This window comes from Triplophysa rosa, linkage group LG14 (assembly GCF_024868665.1).
Source record: "Triplophysa rosa linkage group LG14, Trosa_1v2, whole genome shotgun sequence".
Taxonomy (NCBI): domain Eukaryota; kingdom Metazoa; phylum Chordata; class Actinopteri; order Cypriniformes; family Nemacheilidae; genus Triplophysa; species Triplophysa rosa.
This window is the reverse complement of record NC_079903.1, coordinates 1,334,165-1,357,946: the sequence shown is the minus strand read 5'-3', so window position 1 is coordinate 1,357,946 and position 23,782 is coordinate 1,334,165. Positions and strand designations below refer to the sequence as shown.

Sequence of the window (23,782 nt, the reverse complement as noted above, 5' to 3'; positions counted from 1 at the left end):
TTCTAACACTTTCAATATTTTGAAAGTTTGGGTTTATGGGGGTACCTATATAGGCCAAAATAAAATCTGTTAGTAACCTGTTTGTACTTGTACAATTTGTGAAAATCAGTTTGAGTTTTATACCAGCGGAGTGAGAACTAAAGTAAAGTGTGAACATGTTGGCTAGTCCTGGGCTTTTTGAGGGTTCAATTGGATTTAGGATGAAGGTTAGTTTAGGTATAGGGTGCACGCACGTTGTTCTGAGAAGGGGATGGAGATAACCTCAATAAATGTCCTCACAGAGACAGCCGTGCAAACGTGTGTGTATGTGTTTGTCCAGCAGGTGGCAGCAGGCGCCGGTTCATAAGTCACAAAAACACACAGAAGAAGTGGCTGAAGAAGTCTTTCGTGTCATCCCTTGTTTTTATGTATTCGGCTCTCGGCTGGTTTGTGTTGTTGTGTAAAGGTGAGGAAACTGTGTTTCTCTGTTGTTGCGATTTATTGCACGCAGATTCATAGTAGCTGCGAGTTTAGATGTTTGTTCATATGTCAGTGGGATATAAAACAAACAGCCCACATAATCAGAAGTTTTTGACAGTTATCTGTTAATATCATTATTCACTTGTCAGTTTCTTGCTATATTGGCCCTACTAAAGGCTATGTTATGAATTGTTACAGAGCTGTTTTAAATGACTGTGTAAACTGATCTTACTGTCAGTCGTATTTTTACGGGTTTCAGATAATAAAAGTAGTGTGGGCAAGATGTCATTTTGCATTGTCAAGACTACAAAAACAATAGTAAACCAGTAAAAGTGTAACAGCAAGATGTAGTCTGTCCTTGTGTTCCTGTAGCTCACTAGGTAGTGTACTGAGCTAGCAATGTAAAGGTCGTGGGTTTGATCCCACTGTTAGTTACTGTAGTCTCTCACATTTAATCGAGCTGGAGAAATCGTTTTTGATTTTATGTGGTTATCATCATAAGCTGGCATAAAAAATATAACTTACCAACTTATTAACTATACCAGATTCAGAATTGACCATAAAGGAGTAGTTCACCTTCAAAAAGAAAATTCTGTCATCATTTACTCACCCTCTTGTCATTTCAAACCTGTATGACTTTCTTTCTTCTGCAGAACACAAACAGTAAAATATAACATATATAAATATAACAAAATGTTGTTAACAGCCCCCCATTCACTTGCATTGGTTAGAACATACGTGAATGGGGGGGGGGGCTGTGCTGTTCACATTTTTCAAAATATCTTCTTTTGTGTTCTGCAGAAGTAAGAAAGTCATACAGGTTTGAAATGACAAGAGGGTGAGTAAATGATGACAGAATTTTCTTTTTGAAGGTGAACTACTACTTTAACAACTGTTTAATCAGACATTATCACATAATTGGTCATATACTCTTGGGAGAAGGAATGGTTCATGTTGTTTAACTGGTCCGTATGTAGGCTTCAGACAGAAAGATGAATGAGTCTGACTCTGATTATTTTTTCCACAGGATGTTTAGAGCTTTTCAGATGAAGAATTCAGTAAATCTGCTCCGGATTCACAGGTTGTTGCTGCTTACCCTGAGAGACTCTGCACATGAACGGACAGTCACTTCATTGCAACTTTATGACATTCGCAGAGACACGTGCTTTAAAACCTCACCCACGTCTATTCAAAACATCTCTACACTTTCCAGGAGACTCTCGGCTGTTACGCATACTTTCAAGGTTGTACATCCATCGAAAACAATTCTGATACGTGTTCCCACTCATTTTCTGTTAGGTGATATTATTTTTACGTCTCTTAGCAGAGCAAACAAAGCAAAGACTTTTCTGCTTTTGTGTACATCCTTGTTAGCACCTCTTTCTGTTCTAGACTGGAGCAAATGTACGTTGACTTTAAGCGTCGTTACAAAACATAAAAAACAAAGCAAAGGCGGGGTCCTGAGCGTATCTAACACAGACGCGGTGCTGTCAGTGGGACATTTTGAAAGAGAAGCCCGATCGGCGACTGCAGTCGAAAGCCGCGGGCTACACACAGATGCACACCGGTGGAATGCGTCGGACATGTGTTTGTCTGCAGGAAACGAGGCGCAATGCAAGCGCTCCCTGCAACCCAACGCTGCTCTATACGAGCGTGGAGATAAGAGCTGGGCGGCAGTACTGGTGTGTTTGTGTGTTGTGAGCGGGCAGCCCGCCTTGCTCTTCACTCTCAGATCTGCAAAGCTGAAGGGTAGACACAAGGGAGATGTCAGGTACGCCAACGCGTCCAGCATTCAAGCTCATTTCTCACGGTAGAGTAGAGTGTGTATGTTGTGTGTCGTCCTTCCTTGACATTCATGAACTACAATTGTTTACAGTTTTGCAGGGGGCAAGAAAGATTCCTTGGACAGAACTGTTGTAGATACGGCACTTCGAGAAGCTCGTGAGGAGCTGGGAATCCACATTACAGAAGATCAAGTGTGGGGCGTCCTTAAACCACTGCGTGACACGGTCAGATTGCAGACAATTTTTTCTGCAAAATCGTTTTTGTTTGGACAGATGAAACATACACATATTGAAGCAGGCACTGAATTACTCACAAGGACAATAGAGTAGACATCAAATAAATGAGCACCTTTAAATGGGATCTTATGAAATCGGTTATAAGTCAGTGCACGTCTTAAATAACACCCTGGAGTGCCAAGACAAACAGTAAAAAAACAATCTCACAGAGAAAGTGTACATTTACTTCTGGAGAAGTTGAAATAGTTAATTGAAACAACCCAACACTTCCACAGTCAGCTAATGAAGCCTCTGTCCACAAAAATGTAAAGGCTAAGATGACAAGATACGACCCTAAAATGACACCATTGAATGGTGAGTGGATATTCAATGAGTAGAGTCAAAAAGTATAATCTGGCCAATCATATTGGAGTCTTGTCCCTATGCCTTTAGATTCAGCATCTTTAGGTTAAAAATGTACAGCGAGTGAACCAGGACTGTGTATGATTTTTTTATTAAAATAGCATTTTTTGGAATGTATATATTGATGAACTGATCATATAGTCATTCTGAATATGTTCATCAGTTGGTAACTGTTGAATATATTCAGTAGTCAGCAGTAAAAAATATTGTTTCTTACCTATGATAAATGATGCAAAAACATTTACAAAACTTTTTGTGTCCCCTTATCTAAACTTAATCTTGTAGATCTTTCTTACCCATAAGAAATTATGTTAATACGGTATGTACTGTATACAAGTCACTTACTGTGCAAGATATTTGTGGAATGTTGACACATCACCTAGCCTAATGATCATTTACAAATGTATCATAATGATTAGGAATGTTCACCAAGGACTTATAACTGAACATTATTGTCAAGTGTAATTGAAAAGATTTCTGTCAGTGGCTTTTTGACTAAATGTAACTTTGACAAGAAACAAATATACCCTGTTTAGTGATAAGTCCGAAATCTTGGGATAAACCAGGCTTTGTTGAATGGCACAGCTTTTTTATTTTGATAGCATGAACATAATCTCAGTACTCTTTGAATATGTCTTATTCAACTTATACAGTAAGGTATCAGTGATAGAATTTGGGATAAACCAAGTTTCCTCAGTAGAGAACTGTATAGCCAGTGTTGATGGAAGTTAACACTGAATTTAGGACTGTATTGTTAATCGCGATAACGATTTATTCTTCCCACAATTAATTGAGCATGATCATTGTGATATTAATGTTTTAAAATTAAGCACAAAACACCCGATAAAGCTTGTAAATTTTAAACTGCCACTTTACAGGATATACAAAACACAACATTTTTTCACTGCATTTTTGCTATGTCAGTACTTTTTTGCAAAACCCACAGACAAACATGAAGGGTGACCAATAATTTATAAACAAAAGAACAAGAATATAAAAATGGAGCAGCAAGATTTCATTCCGAAGGTCACAAAATGTTTGAATTGCGTGCTTTGAAATACGTTGTTGAAGAATTCAGAGCAGATTATAACATGTTCATTGGCTGTAAAGTATAGGCCTAATAAACATGCTGAAGTGAAAATTTCAAGCAAAATAATCGTGATTATCATTTGATCCATAATTGTGCAGCCCTAACTGAATTGCAGTCATATGTTAGTTAAGGCAAATATTTGTTTTTTGATATTCACGCCACTGTTTCTTAAAAAAAAGCTGTACATGTTAAGAAACAAACAAGAATGTAAATGTTTGAAAATACCTTATTTTTTTATTATAAAGGAAAATAGTTGTACTTCTCCAGTTAAATGCATATATTTACCAGATTTTTGTCCATTTGCAGTCTGGAATGATGATTGCGCCTGTAATAGCCAATCTTGGAGCACTGGAAGCACAGTCATTTAAACCGAATCCAAGTGAGGTAAATTTTGTCCATTATTATACAGTACATTGTCATACACTGCTCGCACACTATGCACTGTAATATTTATCTGGACCATCTGTACATTAAATACGACACCCATTTGTCATGGCATTGTTTCCTCAACATCAAAGCAATCATTAGATTTAATTAAATTCAGTTTTATTCATATAGTGCTTTTCACAATGTGCATTGTTCCAAAGCAGCTTTACAGGAGAAAATAAGAAAAACACAGAGAAGGTAAAACACAGAAGTGCATGGTGTTTGTGGAACAAGCAAGATCATTCTAATAAAGCGATGTTAACATAGTTTACCGAACTTCTAAGCTAATCTAATATCAGCAGTCTCCCAGTGAACAAGCCTTGTGGTGAGGAACCCAAACTCCAATGATAAATAAATGGAGAAAAAACCTCAGGAGAAACCAGTCTCAGCCGGAAAGGCCAGTTCTCCTCTGTGTCACAGCTGCACTCAGTGACTATGATTAAAAGTTACTGAGTAAATGTTTATGAATAATAGGGAGAGCTTATTAGTTGTGATTTAGGAAATTTCATTTGTTGAAACTGTTTCGGTCTAATTTTGTCTTATTTGTGACCGATATCAGACAACAGAGGAATGTTATAAGCAGGGAAAATAGTAGTAGCACAATGTAACTGAGTGCAGCTATAACTTCAAACTGCTGTCATGTGATGTAAGTTTAGCATTAAATACTAAGTATTGTAAATACTGTTTAGCAATAATGTGACAAAAAGTAGTCCCTCTTTGCTCTTGGTTGGTGATGGAATTGCCTGAGCTGGGATGGTCGGTCAGTCTGCAGGCTTTCGCAGGAGGATTGTACGAGTTGTTCAACTGGAGCTGGCATAATTTCTAGTTAAGGATGGGCATGAGACCTTCATCTGGGCATCCCGAGGTGGGAGAGGAGGGCAGAAAGAGAATAATTAGCGTAGCTGCTGTTCATAATTTTTTTTCAGAAGATTATCATTTGCAATTGATTTGAAATTGCATAGTGTGCATTATGCAGGGGTTAAAGCAAAAACAATCCTGAGCCTGAACTTTTTTTTGCGGGGTTGCGAGAGTAGAGACACATAGGCAGGGTTATTTGTCAAACAAAAAAGAACAATATTTCCCTTGAAATTATCTAGTAACATGCCATTTTGAGCTTCTCAGACAGACGTTTCTTAACCTTTGATGCCATGTGTGTATGGATCACAGAATGACTCGAAAGAAGTGGGGGCATAATTATAACCCACAAAACCAGTTTTATGCAATCATGGTAAATAAAAAATTCAACCGAATTCATCATAATAAAAATCCTACTTTATAAAAATGGCTTTTTAGTATAGAAACTAACAAAAACAATCCATGGTTTTTATTTAGTACAGTTACTAAATTAACAAATAAACATCACCTGACCTGGTTATTCTGCTGCACCTTGGTAGCAATGAATTCATAAATTTTTGTACCGAGAAAATCAAAAACATACGAAACAAAATAGTAAAAACTCAACCTCCAAGTCTGTTCTATGAATTATTACCAACCATCGCCCCAAAAGAAAGGCTACAGTGTTTTTCACCTATAAAGCAGGAAGATTTAATTAAACTTATTGCAACATCTAAACCTACAACTTGCTTATTAGACCCCATACCAACTAAATTATTAAAAGAGTTATTACCTGTTGCAATATAGCCCATTTATAACATTATCAACTCGTCAATTAATCTAGGCCATGTCCCAGGACCCTTTAAGCTGGCCGTCATTAAGCCACTTATCAAGAAACCAAATTTAGACCCCAATGAACTAGGAAACTATAGACCGATTTCAAATCTCCCTTACCTGTCTAAAATACTAGAAAAAGTAGTGTCCACTCAGTTGTGCTCTTTCTTACAAAATAATGACATACACGAAAAATTTCAGTCAGGCTTTAGACCGCATCATAGTACTGAAACTGCGCTCGTTAAAATTACAAATGACCTGCTTATAGCATCAGATAAAGGTAACAGCTCACTCCTGGTCCTGCTTGACCTTAGTGCTGCGTTCGATACCGTAGACCATAAAATACTTTTAGATCGTTTACACAATTATACCGGTATTCAGGGACAGGCACTGCAATGGTTCAGATCTTACTTATCAGACAGATATCAATTTGTCCATTTAAATGGGGAATCACCAAATCTAACGCAAGTAAATTATGGATTACCTCAGGGATCGGTTTTAGGACCCTTGCTATTCTCCATATACATGCTGCCCCTTGGAAACATTATTAGAAAACATGGAATTAGCTTCCACTGTTATGCAGATGATACTCAGCTATATATCTCATCAAGACCAGATGATTCCTTCCAGCTATCCAAATTGGCAGAGTGCTTCGAAGATATAAAACATTGGATGACTTGTAATTTCCTTCTTTTAAATTCTAATAAAACAGAAATATTACTTATCGCACCAAAGACACTTGAGCAGAATATTTCGGATTATAACCTGCAATTTGAAGGCTGCACTGTTACTCCAGCAAATACAGTTAAAGACCTAGGCGTTATATTAGACAGCAACCTGTCATTTAAAAATCACATCTCAAATGTCACAAAAACAGCCTTCTTCCACCTTAGAAATGTTGCCAAGTTACAAAATATTGTGTTGCTGACACAGATAATCTTATTCATGCATTTGTGACCTCAAGACTTGACTACTGTAATGCACTACTTAGTGGTTGTCCTGCATCATCAATAAACAAACTACAGTTAGTTCAGAATGCAGCTGCCAGAGTTATAACCAGGTCCAGAAAATACGATCACATAGCCCCAATGTTATCAACCCTTCACTGGTTACCCATTAAGTATCGTATTGACTTTAAAGTTCTTTTAATTACTTATAAAGCCTTAAACGGTTTAGCCCCTACCTACATAACAGAGCTTCTACCACACTACAACCATCACGCTCTCTAAGATCTCAAAACTCCAGACTTTTGATAACACCTAGAATAACTAAATCCACCAAAGGGGGTAGAGCTTTCTCACACGTAGCATCTAAACTCTGATTTAATTTAGATTTAAATCTAGATTAAAGACACATCTTTTCAGCCAAGCATTCACTTAATGCAAAATATGCTAAATAAACCACCAGGAGACTGCATTTATTAGATATTATTTACTAGAATAATCTTGCTTGTTCTATAAACACCATGCACTGTGATGTGTTTACCTTTTTTGTGTTTTTCAGTTTTTCTTATTTTCTCCTGTAAAGCTGCTTTGGAACAATGCACATTGTGAAAAGTGCTATATAAATAAAATTGAAATGAGTTGAATTGAATTAAAAAGAAAACAAATAAGCTCACATTTTTTGTCCTATTGAGGGTGGCATTTTGAGAGCAAAATAAAGTGACTAGATCTCTGATGAATTTTGTGCTCTTGTAAACTTGTAATTTAATCATTGACGATTGATATGGCACAAGTCACATCCAGAACACAGTAATGAGATCACAGTTGGTCAAAGCAGGTTAGCATAAATGAGCCCTCAAAAAAGCAAAAGTGATCACCTTTTTGAGCTTGTTTATGCTGGGGTCACACCAAAAGATTTTTTAAAAATCTTATAAGAGTTTTAAATGGTCAGAGACCACAAACAAGAGGAGAAAAAACCCTAGATTTAATAATTTTGCTCCTATAATGTATAGTGCGACGTGATGTGACAAAGAAAGCACACCACACTGTGAACACAGGAAATCTCGCAAATTCTCTCGAGATTTCAGAATAAGTTATTTATTATTTCACTGTAAGCTTTATTTATTATATATGTGTTAAATATAAACAAATGTGTACATATAACCTTTTATGTAATTTTAAAAATATTATTCATCGTTGAGAAATTGCTCAAGCAGCGTCGTCTAAAGCATTTAAGATGGCACAGCACTAGATATAATTTTATTGCAACTCAAATATTGTTGTATTTATGTCTTCACAATTAAAAAATAATATTAATACAGCTTTGTAAAAAATAGCTGCTGACATTATCACCCGAAAGAGTCTACTGGCTCCACTAGCTTTACTGTACCTAGTTTTTCTGTTCCACCTTAAAGAGAAGGGTCTGGCTGCAGACGATGCACTGTCAGCCGCACATGCGCACTTAGCCACATGCACTCTTAGCCGCACATGCGCACTTAGCCACATGCACTCTCAGCCGCACATGCGCAATTTGTTGTGGGAAGACGGAAATAAGTCAACATACTGTTTACAAACGGCACGACATAAAATAACGTCCTGTTAAAACTGCCAGAAAATACATAAAAATTAAAAGTATTTCACGAAGTGGACTGTAAAATCCTATTTTCAAAAGGTGGAGATTTTCTTTTTAAGATTACCGTAAAGACTGGCGATCCAGGTCACGGTCCAGATTTATGTAAATTATAGCTGAAAGACATTATTTGACATCTACACTAATAATGTCTGATTACTTCGCATATGTGCCTACGTAAAATGCTATAATGGCAATATACATTACTAATTAACGTTATTACATTATTAAATACAAATTTTAAATGTATAATATGAAATCATTGCATTACAAAAATCGACAACTATGTTTTTCAATTTTGTGCTTGTCAATAGATTCTGAGATGCATGTTTTCCACCACATTCTCTAAAAATACAGAATCAGAAAGAGCTTTATTGCAAAGTACAGTATATCTGCACATACAAGAAATATGTTTTGGTGAAAGAAGCATCCATTGCACAAAAACAGCAGCACACAGAGTCCATAACACAATACAATACACAGGTTATCTATATACAAAAAAGAATACAATAGAATAAAAATAAGATAAAGAGTGTAAAACTATGCATGTACTGTATATATATTGTATCTACAAAATATGTGCTATATACAGCATAACAAAAAATAATTTAACACAAAAAAGATTTAAAAATAGATATTGCACAATGTTATTAATTGCACAGTGGGTAGAACATTTAACTGTTCATGACGTAGATTGCGTAAGGGAAGAAACATTTTTTTTGTGTCTGGTTGTTTTGGTGCTTATTGCTCTGTAGCGCCGACCAGACAGCAACAATTCAAAGAGATGATGGCTTGGATGTGAGGGCTCCATAGTCATTTTCACAGTCATTTTCTTACTCTAAATCAGGGGTGGGGAACCTTGATCCTGGAGGGCCACTGTACTCAAGAGTTTAGCTCCAACCAGCTCAAACACACGCCTGTCATGAAGTTTCTAGTAATCCTGAAGACTTTAATGAGCTGGTTCAGGTGTGTTTGATTAGGTTGGAGATAAACCCTAAGGACAGTGGCCCTCCAGGATCAAGGTTCCCCACCCCTGCTCTAGATGTATACAGTTCTTAGAGGGTGGACAAGGGCAGCAGCAAAATGTCCTGCATGAATGTAAAAACAAATATCAGTGGCTCTACAAGATTGTCCTCTATGAACTCTGCACCGAAGAACCCGTTCCAAGACCTCAGCAGCTTCTTCATCCTCCATGCACAGTTTACGAGATAGCTGAAGTGAGACAAAAAGATCCCCAGAGTTCTCCAAGTCGCTTCGGCGAGGTCGACCGCTTCAGCTAGCGGCGGGGGTGATTGGGGATCCCATGGATGTCACTCCACCAGTTTTGGCTCACGGATCATCCGTGCCCCAGGCACGCTCACTTGGCTCGTCCCCAATGGGCGGCGGTGTACCGTCCCATAGCGGGCAGACTCGACAACGGGATGGGGACGAACTTTCTGTCATAACATCCCCTTGGAGCTCCTGCCTCCGGGCGGTCGAGCCCAAAATGAGGCGACGCAGAGATGATGGCTGTGCTGTGCCCGGGCAGCCGCTCGCGGCTGACCTGGAGGTGCATGAGGAGCACACAAAGATGTGGAATATGCCGTTCGCTAAGGGATATGTCGATGTCCCCCAGGTGGAATGTGCAGTCGCGGTGCACCTCAGACGCTGACACTTGGAGGGGTCGACCAAGGCTCCCTTCTAGGGCATGTAAGCTCTTTGACACTGGTGTTGAAGACTTACGATGCTGTGGGTTAAACTGCTTCTGCCCTCCACGCTATGGCAGTCCGTCAGGCCCATAATGCTATGGCGACCCTTTGGGTGATATGTCAAAGCGTTAGGATCTGGTTGATAGGAAGGCCGACCCGGCTGCGCACCGCCACAGGCCTCACGCCTAGTGCGACGGAGGTCATGGCGGGTGCTCTGGGTCGGACGATGTCCATGATAGTGGTCCAAGGGAGACATCTGTGGCTCAATCTTGCGTAGTGACGCTCAGAAGGCCCGCCTTCTAGATGCACCCATCTCACAAGCGGGGCTGTGTGGTGACACCGTGGAGGTTCTCTATGTTGAAGAAGCAGACTGCTCTGCCGTGACCCGGCCACCTATCGGTCGCTGAGGTCCCGAGCATAGCCTGCCCTCCAGCAGCCCCGCCCCCCCGTGGTGGCCCCTCTGGTATTGGGGTCCTCCAGGCGACGGCCGGCCAGAGATGCAGAGCCCAGCGGGAGGGGGCTTCTACCCCGTTGGGAACCCGCCTAAAGACAGAGCGGCCCTGACAGGATGAGCCATGGGGATTGAGAGTACAGCGGGCATTCTCCACACCTTGGTTCAAGCGCAGAATGCTCCTGTGCTTCGGGCCAAGGTTGCTGCCCTTCTGGCGAAAGGTGCGTTCGAACCCGTCCCTCTAACCGAGATGTCTTCCGGGTTTTACAGCCCGTACTTCATAGTGCCTAAAAAAGGGGGGTGGACTGCGCCCCATTCTGGATCTGCACCTCCTGAACAAGCACCTACACAAGCTGCCGTTCAGGATGCTAACACAGAAGCGCATCTTGCGCTCAGTTCGTCACCAAGATTGGTTCGTGGCAGTCGACCTGAAGCACGCATACTTTCACGTCTCCATCCTACCACCGACCGTTCCTGCAATTCGCCCTTCGAGGGAAGAGCGTATCAGTACAAGATCCTGCCCTTCGGTCTGGCCCTGTCTCCACAGGTTTTTACCAAACTCGTAGAGGCTGCCTTAGCCCCTCAGAGAGCAAGGCGTGTGGATACTCAACTATCTTGATGACTGGCTTATCTTGGCACACTCGCGAGATGTGTTGTGTACGCACAGGGACCTCGTGCTCCGGCACTTAGACCGTCTGGGCCTGCGGGTCAACCGAGAGAAGAGCAAGCTCTCCCCAGCTCAGAGCTCCTCTTATCTTGGTATGGAACTAGACTCTGTCCGTATGTCAGCGCGTCTCACAAACGAGCGTGCGCAGTCGGTGCTGAACTGTCTGAAACTTGTCAGGCAGACTCCAGCGGTCCCGCTGAAATATTTTCAGAGGCTCTGGGGCACATGGCGTCCTCGACAGGGGTAATCCCTCTCGGGTTGATGCACATCGGCACCAGGTGCATTACGGTAACTCCTCAGTGCCTTCGCACCGTCACGCCTTGGTCAGACCTGACATTTGTCCGAGCGGGGTTCACTCGGGCAGGTTTCGAGGTGCGTCATGGTCACGACAGACGCCTCCCTGCTGGGGTGGGGTGCCGTGTGCAATGGGCACGCAGTATCGGGGCAGTGGACGGGTCCCCGGCTGCAGTGGCACATCAACTGCCTAGAGTTGCTGGCTGTCCTTATGGCACTGAGGAGGCTCCAGCCCCTCATGCAGGACAAACACGTGCTGGTCTGGTTGGACAGCACAGCTGCCACGGCGTACATCAATCACTAAGGCGGCATATGCTCACGGCAGATGTCGCGACTCGCCCGATGCCTCCTCCTCTGGAGTCAGTAGGTGATCAAGTCCCTGCGAGCCACTTTTATCCCGGGCGACCTGAACCAGACAGCCGATGTGCTCTCTCATCAGGGGACGTCCCGCAGAGAATGGCGACTCCATCCCTGTGTCGTCCAGCTCATATGGGAGTGGTTTGGCCAGGCGCAGGTAGACCTGTTTGCCTCCCCGGATTCCACCCATTGCCCACTTTGGTACTCCCTGACCGAGGGACCCCTCAGCACGGATGCCTTAGCACACAGCTGGCCGCGGGACAAGCGGAAGTATGCCTTCCCCCCCAGTGAGCCTCCTTGCACAGGTCCTGAGCCCACTCCACCCGGGGTATGGCCTCCTCGTGGGCACTGGCTCAGGGCGCCTTTCTGGCAGACATATGTATGGGTTGGGCTACACAAGTACCTTCGCAAGGTTTTACAACCTCCGCATGGAACCAGTGTCAGCCCGGGTCTTACACACTACTGGTCGGCGTACACCTGCGAAAGCGCCTTTTCCCCTCTCCAGGTGAGTCTAGTGTGCTATTTTAGCCTCCCTACTCCCCCACCCCCCCCTTTCCACACATCACTAAGCATTCGCAATTATGGTAACAAACCGGGCAGAGCAGTTTGTTGGAACCAAGTCCAGTACTGGTAGAGTCACCCCTGATCAGGTGGACTCGGACTGTTGCCCCATACGTAGTGACTCCCCTACAGGGTCGTCCAATATGTTGAATTCCTCACTCTGGTTTCCCTGTCGGTGAACTTGTGACCTCCCCACCTGGGTACTCCACATGGGTTCCCCCTATTCGGGCTGGCGCAATTTCTCACATGTTGTTCTAACATGTTGTATCCAGGCTAGGCTGCATGGGTGGGTCGCCGGGCCTGAATCCCGCACTTATTTCCATGTGCTGAATAATAGATAAGAATGCATAATATTTTTTTCCATTTCAAAAGGAAATGTGGCTGTTTATTTTAAGTTTTTTTGCAGTTCAACACACGATAGCGTCAGTCTCTTCACGGAGGTAAATGGCAAGGCATTTGGCATTGACTTGGGCTGTGTTATATTTTAGTTCATGCTTGTTACATTACAATCATTGCCAACATTATTGCGTCTCCTTATAGTCAATCAATTTTTGTAATATGGAAACTAAAATCACTTGGGCTACTGATAAAAGACATGCATAGACTAAAAGGCCCCTGTAAGTCGCTTTGGATAAACGTGTCTCCTAAATGCATAAATGTAAAATCTATTACTGTTCGTTCGTCCTGTTTATATCATGAAAGTCCACTGATGTGTGAGTTCAGCAGCAAAAGTAAAGTGCAAGTCGTTAACTGAATATTGATATGATTGATAAAAAAAGATCTCTCAATCCAGACTTTCTTTTTTTACTGAAAACGCATTAAGTACTGATATATAAATCTAAAAACTACCCAGTGATACAGATAAACAGAACAAGACCAACAACATAAAAACTGTCCGGTGGTCCGAGAGGGCCTCGAACCGTCACCTGATTCAGTCAGCGATGACAATTTAATCACGCTAACAAGCAGGCTAAAATCCACAGTCCCTGGCTTGTTGTTTCTTCAAAAAGCAAGCAATGATTTGTTTAATGTTAGCAAACACTGCGCACATAATAAAATCCTGTAAAATGATCAGTGGTACATTGTTCTGGTCTGGCTCAGTTCATCAGTGATTGGTTGACAACAGTTCAAATTTACTGGCTTTGGAAATCAGCAGGAGGGGCTCATTATACAACAGACAAAATGCTGTAAATGACACGCGCTCTGTGCAACCAAAACGGCGTTTTTTACGCGCGTCATATGGCCAGACAGCGGCGCAAAAGACGGCGCTTTCGGGGCGCCTTAAAACGGCATTAAATACGGCGTTATGGAAGGCTTTTCGCACGGTTTTTACGGTGTTTGGAATAAACACGTTTAATCTATGGCGTAATTGTGACACCATCGGCTTGCCATATATAATCAAAGAGACGCTCGCGTTCAGAAGACACTGCGTTAACAATTAACTCTGATTACACATGAGACTAAGCGAGTATCAGAAGAGCTTTATTGCCAAGTGTGCTTGCACACACAAGGAATTTTCTTTGGTGTTGGAAGCTTCTAGTACAGACATTCAACACAATGACAATACAATATAATACGATTTACAGTCTAAAAGATTCTAAATTGTGCATATATAAAAATAAAGACTATTTTACAGAAAATGGGGGATAATAACATATAAGAGACATTGTACAGGGTAGTATATAGTAGAATAAACATATTGTATGTACACTTGTGCAAATGGAGTATCTAGCAAACGCGAGCATCTCTTTTATTAAAAAGCAGTTGACATTTTTGTAGTGAGGACTTGACGGGTCGCCGCTTCCCTCTTTCAGCTCTACCATCTCAGCTCTTGTCAGGTCGCATGTCTACCGAATGTCTGGTTTAGTTCTCTTTGAAACATCTCATTTGCAAGTGAGTGAGCAAGTGTGTAAACCGGTCCGATGGTCATTTTGCCTTCCACTCGGAACGGTTGCCTAAACTTAATTTATTTAGTATCTGTTTTTTTATAGGACTGAGAGAACACTAAAGATGAATTCTGGAACATTCCTCCATCCAGATCTCATGCAGCCCATCAGTAATTCTTGCTTGTGTTGAATGGCCAGTCAGGTCATCTCAGTTCAGGACCTTGGCTTGTCCATTTCCACAAGCAATTTGTTTGTGAACCCTAAATGAAGTCCAGATGTGTTTTTGGCAGCTGTATAGATGGGTACAGGGTTTAGTAATGCTTTCCTTTTTTGTTGTTGTTTTATAGGTGGAGGAGATTTTTACCCTGACACTTGAGGATTTATGTCAACCACAAAACAGAGGCTACACTCATTTCCGCACCGGCGACCGTTACGGCTACACGCTCCCCGTGTTTCACAGTCCCAAGTATCGAGTGTGGGGTCTTACGGCAGTGGCTGTGGATCACACGCTTAAACTCATCGTGCCTCCAAGGCAAGAGTTGGACCACAGTGTGGTCCGGTAGCACTTTCTAAAATACCACCTAGACACTTTTTTCGTTCAAATCAGTTTTTGATATGCTGAGTTTTAACTTGAATGAATTGCAACTTTTACCTCTACTGCTATCATAATAAAACCTGATCAAATGTTTTTGTGATTGGCATTGTGGTTTCTGAAGATCTGACTTGCCCACCACTGGACACGTGTGTGTTTGTGTTATGTAGATTAAAGGAGTGATCCAGATTTAGTACAACATGTACTCCATGGACAGAATCTATGGCATTTCGATTTAACGAAAAAAAACCATCAGAAATACCCTACAATGGAAGCCTATTGGGTCATTTGGGATTATGTCATCACATAGACATTGTAAACACATAATCGACAATAGATTTTGAGTTGCTCTGTTTTTATAAACTGATAGAGATTGAAATGATTTTCAGTGTGCTTTAAACATCGGGAAATGTTTTCACATTCTGTATTTCCTAGAGGAATTTGAATATTTTTGCACAAATGAATTTGAATACACTGGTTTTAATTAACTTAATTAATCAAACATTAAAACGGCTCTGTTATTGTGTGTTCTCTTCATGTTTGTTTATAGAAATTTTAGCTGGTCTTTGTGATCTGCTTGAATCGGCTCGGAATATCGAAGGTTACGTCTAATGACGATTGAATGATGACAGGTACTGTTGTGAATAGAGCGGTGATGTTTATACATGAGCAGAATGACTTTTGTGCATGAATGTAGCAATAACAGGCTAGGTCTCAGAGTCATTTTTCTTCAAACAAAAGGAAAATGGTTCAATCCTTTGAACCTGTCACTGTTTTCATATACAGTTTGTTGTGTTTGAGTGACAGAGTGATGTATTTGACAAATAAAGCACCTGAAAAATGTTTTGTGAGCATTGTGCTGAGCCTCTGTTGGGTTTTAAAGGTTGAGGTGAAGAAATGAGGACTTCATTCTCAATATTTGCGAACATTTTGAGTAATGCTGATGATCTTCACACAGAAATTACAAGAAAATGTCCTAACATTAATAACCATGTTTTGTTATCGACAAAGCAAATGTGCACAAAAAAATGTTTGCGACATTTTCTGTCATCAGGCTGTTTCCGTCAGTTGTCATTTTACAGATGAAATGGTGTGAGTAATGACATCATACCTAAAAAATGCATTGTCACTTAAAGGTGTACAAGTAGCAATTTTGCAGTAAAATATCCAAAAACCACTAGGCCAGTGTTATATATTTTGTTCAGCTGAGGACTTACAATATCTCAAATGTTTCCAACTACTTGTAAATCGTGAGAAAACCGCATTCTAAACAGTGACACGGGGCTTTGCAGTCACCTCTCAATTATGGAAGGCCAGAAAGGCCAAAACGTGTGAAACTAACGTGTTAACACGCAATTACGCGTTAACACGTCGTTTTGTGCATGCACATTGGACCACGGAACTTTACCGCCACCTGCTGTTGTAGCGGTATTACTCAAACAGACCCAGCAGACTGGTTTTTGACTGTATTTTGAGAGCATAAGTAGTCTACAACTGTATAGAGTGATTACAGAATAACTAAACCCAGCAGACTGGTTTTTGACTATGTATTTTGAGAGCATAAGTAGTCTACAACTGTATAGAGTGATTACAGAATAACTAAAAATCAAGTGTTTAAATGCCTAATATTGTTTAGACGGACCCATTCAACTATTAAACGCTGAAAGGCATATACATTTTGTAAATGCATCTTTCGCCAAACAATATTTTCATATACACAAGCATATTTCTATAGCCAAGTTTGTTTAGAGCCATGCAAAAGAGAAATGAACATCAATATTTATACAGTCAATCCCTATGCATCAATATTTGTTAGTGAGCCCCTTTCATAACACTTATAAAGAAAGTAGTCCATTCCTCTGGCGTCTAATCAGCCTAATGTGCTGCTTCCAACCGATGATGACACATGCTGGCCTATTGCACATATCAGTCTTTGAACTGTTTTGTAATTGTTTTTAACAAAAATGTATTGTAGTGAAATATGTAACAATGACATGGAAAACATAATTCACAGTTAGACAGGTACCCTGTTAGAGTAAGACAAATGTGTAATATAGACAGACCCTCCTGAAGGTGTTTCTATTTGTAACTGTTTAAAGTTGTGCCTCTGTAAACAAAACTGTTGTTTAATGTTTTATTATTAATGAAACCAAAATGTATTGTAATACGTTGAAAACAGACATTAACAGATAAAATATGAATAAATGGGCCACATTACAGCCTCTAAAAGAAAGTGATAGGACCATCATAAAGACAGCCTTGCTACTAGAAATTATTATTATAAGCTTGTAACCTTACATGTGTGACTTATCTGTTTTGTTAGATTACATGACCCTTATTTGGTAGCTCAAACTGACAAGTTATTGCATTAGAAGAAATAAGCTTCTGGAATGTATTTCTTTGAGTATGAAAAGTACAGAGCTTACACATTCAAGTCAGCTCAGTTTTATTGTCATTCTGTTACTGTATATGTGGGGACATACAAAGGAATGATATGTCTCACAGGACCACGGTGTTACACATTTAACACATAACTTAAACCAGGGCTCTCCAACCCAGCTCCTGGAGAGCTACCGTCCTGAAGATATCAGTTCCAACCCCAATCAAACACACGTGTTCCATCCTATCAAAGTGTTCAGGGTTGCTGGATAAATACAGACAGATGTGCTGAAGAGGGGTTGGAGCTGAAGTCTGCAGGATGGTAGCTCTCCAGGAGCAGCGTTGGAGACTACAAATAACATTACACATAACTATACATATATTATATAAACACATTTAAACTGACTAAGTCTAACCAATGAGCTAAGAATTAAGCTAACAATTCCCACCTGCAAAATATTCAATTTTCAATTGTATTTATACAGCGCTTTTCACAATTATCATTGTTGCAAAGCAGCTGTACATACATCATAATTTTAAAAAAGTATATGATATTAAGACACATGATATTATTTCTCAATTCAATGTACACTGATGAAATTGAAATAAATGTTATCTTGGATTGTCAGAAACGGTCAATTATTTAATTGAAGTATATTTAATCTAGGTATATTATTATTTTAAATATTGTTAAATTACAATATACCAGAACAGTTTGCAATAATACCAAAACGTATGAAAAGAATATATTTGTTAAAGTTAAAGTATGGTAATTGTTAGTTGTCATCAGGTGGATTGCCCATCATCACAAGCATCTGTCTGAACTGGGAAGAGCATCAGGCCACAATCCGGAGCTTGGACTGGCGACCTCTGGTGTCTTCGGGAACTCCAGGACGGGGCATGGAAAACAAAACAAACTGATATTAGTGTAGAGGCCGCTCATAGAAAGTGTAAGAAAGTTACACATTATGATAAAAGAGAAACATATAAAGAAACTGTATAGATAAAATAGGTTTGTATAGCAGACAAGGATGTTACAGCAACTAATGAAGCATAATTGAAACCAGTGACCCTGAGCCACATATGCTTACACGTAAGGCCTTAAATGCTTTTAAGGTTTTTCTGTAATAAACACAGACACAACAACTTGAAGTGTGTAAACTAATATTGCTTACAACAATATAAGGCTGAATAATCATGTGTGCACAGGAAAATAATTTTAAATAAGCATTCATATATCCACCTGTGCAGTACATGGCTTGGTGCGCTTCAAGGCAGGTTGGTCCAAGTATATTTTGCCAAACAACTCCTTTGTTAATGTATGCAGTCCAGCAACAAGCAGATTCAGCTTCTGGTTTATTGATTATGATTGTTGTCATCAAAATCAGCATCTGTCAAGCTTGTGAATCAACACAGGCACATAATCTGTTAAGGGCAAACATGCAAAGAAGAAAATCTTCAACAAAAGTGGCTTGTATTAGTAATATCTGAAATAAAACAATTGTTTTCCCTTAAAATGAATTTTGTATCAATGGCTATTCCAATGAAAAATCCTAGAATGAGCGTCAGAACAAGATTTGAGAATATTATTTAATATGTTAACTTGGAAGCATTGCGAACCCCTTTACCTCTTGCAAATACAGCGTATTCCTGTTAACATAACTCACCTCGCTGGCCACTCTGTCTGTGCAAGCCTGACTGACTGTCTGTTGCCCTAAGCCATTTTCCCAAAGAAACTATTTCTCATTCTCTTCTTCTGCGGTTTCTCTTCTTGTATTTCTCGGTGGCAGGTTTTGCTTCTTCCGTGTGCGTTTACCTTGCGTCAATGTCCGTGGATTATGAGGTAAACTCACTGTAAGATTAACGTAGTGTTTGGGTCACAACATCATGAATAACTCAAATAAAACGTAGGTGTGTTGTCATGTTGACACTGGCTGTCGTAACAGCTTGTAATCCTTCTTATGACTATTAATGCGGTGATACGCGCCTTCGTTATATTGTGAATATTCATTAATGTGTAGACGTGCACTGACCTAGCGGTTACGACAGCCCAACTCACCAACTTCGCAACTTCCTTTAGAGGAGGAGCTCTTAACAACAGTGACGAAGAAGAACGTCAATCTTTATACGCTTTTGCCATCTAGTGGTTATTTGTGGTAACAATTAGACATGTAATACACAAATGAAACATTTACCTTAGAACCATAAACGCAAAGGAAATACGAATGCATTTTAAACAGAGCTCTTAGAATCAGCAATATCAGACAACACAGGAAACATAAATAGTGTGAATGAACATTTTATTGTCAATTATTGTCAATTATGCTTACACGCACGCACGCAAGCACGCACACACACACACAAGGAATTTTGATTACAACTTCCAGAGTACAGATTCATTAAAACACATACAACGAATGAAAACAAACTCACAATACTAAAGAGAAGTGAATGATATGTCTTAACGGGATTATCGTTTAGCAGAACTAATTAACCCAGCCAACATTGGTATGTGGGCCCCATGTGGGTTATATCTGGGCGACATGGGCTCCACATGGGCATGGGCTAAAAAAGGGCAAAATATATGGGCCCCATGTGGGATTACAAATGTGGGTCCCATATAGGTTTGCCCTTATGGGACCTTTATGGGCTGCATGTGGGCACACAGATTTTATGNCTTAAAATACATATTATGCCTTTAAACTCCTTTAAATGCGTACATTTGAACATTTGTATGTGGGCCCCATATGGGTTTTATCTGGGCGATATGGGCTCCACATGGGCATAGGTTTAAGATGGGCAAAACATATGGGCCCCGTGTGGGATACCAATATGGGTCCCACATAGCTTTGCCCATATGAGACCTTCATGGGCTCCAAGTGGGCATATGATTTCATGCTTAAAATACATTATGCATTTGAACTTTTTAAAGTTATTATATTTGGTTGATAATCCTTTTAACATACAAATATCTCAGATATTTAGGCTGATTTTGTTATGTATTTAATGCAAATGGAGTTTCTGGAATATTTTTGTTAATTATTCAATAGGCCTGTATCAGTATTTTCTTCCTTTCACTGTCCTAACTGTATGAAAATCAACCACGATAGATAAATGTAGAAATCCAGGTCAATTTACATGAGTCTCACAAGCGACGTTCTTGCTCAATGTGATAGATACTTTCGACTTCGTACTTAGCTGCGCAGACCGACCGGCCTACGTCACACTACCGCGAGATCGATCAGGAAGCACTTGCCTAGAAACGATGTCGCGGTATCTTGATGTCATAACCCGATTGCTTTGCGCAGGTGATGCATGGAGTCGAGCACACCCCTGACCGAGAACACTTTGTTCCGCTTGACAAAGTAGTTCTCCTGAGTTTTGGTAGATTTTTCTTATATCACATAATTAAATATTCTTTTGTTGAAAATGTTTAAATGACAGCTATGATTTAAATCAAATAAATAAATCAAACTACAGAGGAGTTTCTCTATCGGCGGAAGGATATCTTTGGCAGAGCAGTGGCGCGCTGGCAACTCCACCGAGCAGCAAGTTTATCGAGTCGGGACTGGAAATAATCAAAAATAAGAAGGTAAAATTCATATTTTCTTAAGCGTGTTTTTGTTATCCGTGTTATCAAGCACCGCACGCCGGCTTCCCTCTTATACCCGGACATCCGGGGAGGAGCCCGGCATGCATATTTCATTCGCCAATTTTCATTGGCCTTTTCTAAATACTCAGAAGATGATAGGTTCTCAAGACAAACCCCATTCTGTCGGTTCGACACAACGTCTCGTTCCCTCCATCAGGGAACCGAGGTTACATCCTTAACCAAGACGATTTCCAACAGCCTTTAAGTTGAGAGCAAATCTGTCGCTCGTGTCGCCGGGTCTTCATTGAAATGAATGACATCGCCTTGCTTTGTTGCTGGGTGTCACTGGTGGTACATAGTAATGCATATGTTAGAGGTTATGGAATAGTAAATTAAATGTGGGAATACTAAGTGATATTTGGGCTGGGTTAGGGACAGTAAAGTAATTCAGAGCCAAGAAGCCCAGGATTCATCTCTCTATACACAGAATGGTCAACCACACACACACACACGCTCCAGAGTGACATAGCAGGAGTCATTGGGGAGGAGAGAGAGAGCACATACTGTATATAGAAACAAATCTCTGCTCTGAGGGCTTCTGTACTCCAGATGAGGCTGTCTGTAATCTTAAGAAGATGATGTGAGTAAAACTCAGCACCACCAGTGTTGGCCTGATAAATACCCTAGTATTAACTAATCCATATATTCATGTAAAAGCATATCTCAAAGAGTACATGTATCATTCATTTTTGCAGAAACAGGCTACACTGTGCGTGGCAAAGTTTATTTGGTTTAGTGGTTCCCTTCTAGTAACAAAAATGAATGAGTTATAAGTAATTTATTTATACATTATATCATATCATATTATTTATGTATAATTCAATTCTCTATTGTTTAATAAATGTGTAAATTTGTGGAGGATCTAGACAGAAATGCTATATAATATATGTAACTATGTCTTCAGAGGTGGATAAAGACCTTACATAAACAACCGTAGGGCAGAGAAGATCAGCCAGATAAGGCAGGAGCTGCGGGTCCTGAAGCGGCAGTACAAGGAAGCGCGAGACGAGGAATGGGATGCACTATCAGAACTTCGCGGCATCCTCAGGAAGAAGCTCGCCACTCTTCGAAGGGCAGAATGGCACAGACGGCGGGGGAAAGAGAGGGCCAAGAGACGGTCAGCCTTCATTGCAAACCCCTTTGGAGTCACCAAGCAGTTGCTTGGGCAGAAACGAAGCGGCCACCTCGTTTGTCCCAAAGAGGAGATCGACCACAATCTCCGCAATACCTACAGGGATGCGGCTTGGGAGGAAGATCTAGGTCCCTATAGACTTTTGATAGATCCCCCAGAACCCACCACGGACTTCAACAGCAAGGAGCCCAGTTGGAAGGAGGTTCAGGAGGTCGTCAAGGCAGCCAGAGCAAGTTCTGCTCCTAGACCAAGTGGAGTGCCATACAAAGTGTACAAGAGGTGTCCCAGACTCCTTCAACGGCTTTGGAAGATCCTGAGGGTTATCTGGAGGAGGGGAAGGGTAGCCCAACAATGGAGATTTGCAGAAGGTGTCTGGATTCCCAAGGAGGAGAATGCTAAGAACATCGAGCAGTTCCGAACCATCTCGCTGCTTAGCATTGAGGGGAAGATATTCTTCGCCATCCTATCCCATAGGTTGACGGAGTTCCTCCTGAAGAATGAGTACATCGATACCGCTGTACAGAAGGGTGGAATCCCAAAGGTTCCAGGATGCCTCAAGCATACTGGTGTGGTCACGCAGTTGATCAGAGAGGCAAGAGAAGGGAAAGGAGACCTAGCAGTGCTGTGGCTCGACCTCACTAATGCATATGGATCCATTCCCCATAAGCTGGTGGAAACAGCACTGGATCGGCACCATGTCCCAAGTAAAATCAAGGACCTCATCTTGGACTACTACAAGAGTTTCAAGCTGAGAGTCACCTCTGGGACAGTAACATCGGAGTGGCATAGGCTGGAGAAAGGGATCATCACTGGATGTACGATTTCAGTGATCCTCTTTGCCTTGTCCATGAACATGCTGGTCAAGTCTGCTGAAGTCGAGTGTAGAGGTCCGCTCACCATGTCTGGAGTTCGCCAGCCCCCATCAGAGCCTTTATGGATGACCTGACTGTTACAACGACGTCAGTGCCAGGGTGTCGATGGATTCTTCAGGGCTTGGAGAAGATCATCACCTGGGCTCGGATGTGTTTCAAGCCTGCAAAATCTAGGTCCTTGGTGCTCAAGAGAGGGAAAGTGACTGACAAGTTCCGTTTCTCGCTGGGCGGCACCCAGATTCCATCGGTCACCGAGAAACCCATCAAGAGCCTCGGCAAAACCTTTGATTGCACCCTGAAGGACGCTGCCTCCATTAAGGCCACAAATCGGGAGTTGGAGGCGTGGCTGACAGCAGTGGACAAATCGGGTCTGCCTGGGAAATTCAAGGCCTGGATCTACCAGCACGGTGTTCTCCCTAGGATCCTGTGGCCCCTGCTTGTGTACGAGTTCCCAATAACAACAGTAGAGGGCTTTGAAAGGAGGATCAGCCGTTACCTCCGCAGATGGCTGGGTCTGCCACGAAGCCTGAGTAGTATCGCTCTGTATGGGAACAACAAACTGAAGCTTCCCATGAGCAGCCTGAATGAGGAGTTCATGGTTACTCATGCAAGAG

General features: G+C 41.2%; 1 protein-coding gene across 3 annotated transcripts; it reads left to right on the top strand.

Moving 5' to 3' along the window:
• Positions 1–325: 325 nt before the first annotated feature.
• On the top strand, positions 326–15,965 carry nudt8 (nudix (nucleoside diphosphate linked moiety X)-type motif 8). Of its 3 annotated transcripts, XM_057351803.1 has the most exons (6): positions 326–445; positions 1,487–1,703; positions 1,852–2,230; positions 2,336–2,468; positions 4,279–4,356; positions 14,889–15,965. In XM_057351803.1, the coding sequence occupies exons 3-6, from the start codon at positions 2,043–2,045 to the stop codon at positions 15,102–15,104; spliced, it is 615 nt and encodes a 204-aa protein (XP_057207786.1). In that variant the 5' UTR covers positions 326–445; positions 1,487–1,703; positions 1,852–2,042; the 3' UTR covers positions 15,105–15,965. The 3 variants fall into 3 exon arrangements, with proteins under 3 accessions (XP_057207786.1, XP_057207783.1, XP_057207785.1); XM_057351800.1 differs by having other exon boundaries at positions 1,487–2,230; XM_057351802.1 differs by lacking the exon at positions 4,279–4,356 and having other exon boundaries at positions 1,487–2,230.
• The last annotated feature ends 7,817 nt before the right edge of the window (positions 15,966–23,782 follow it).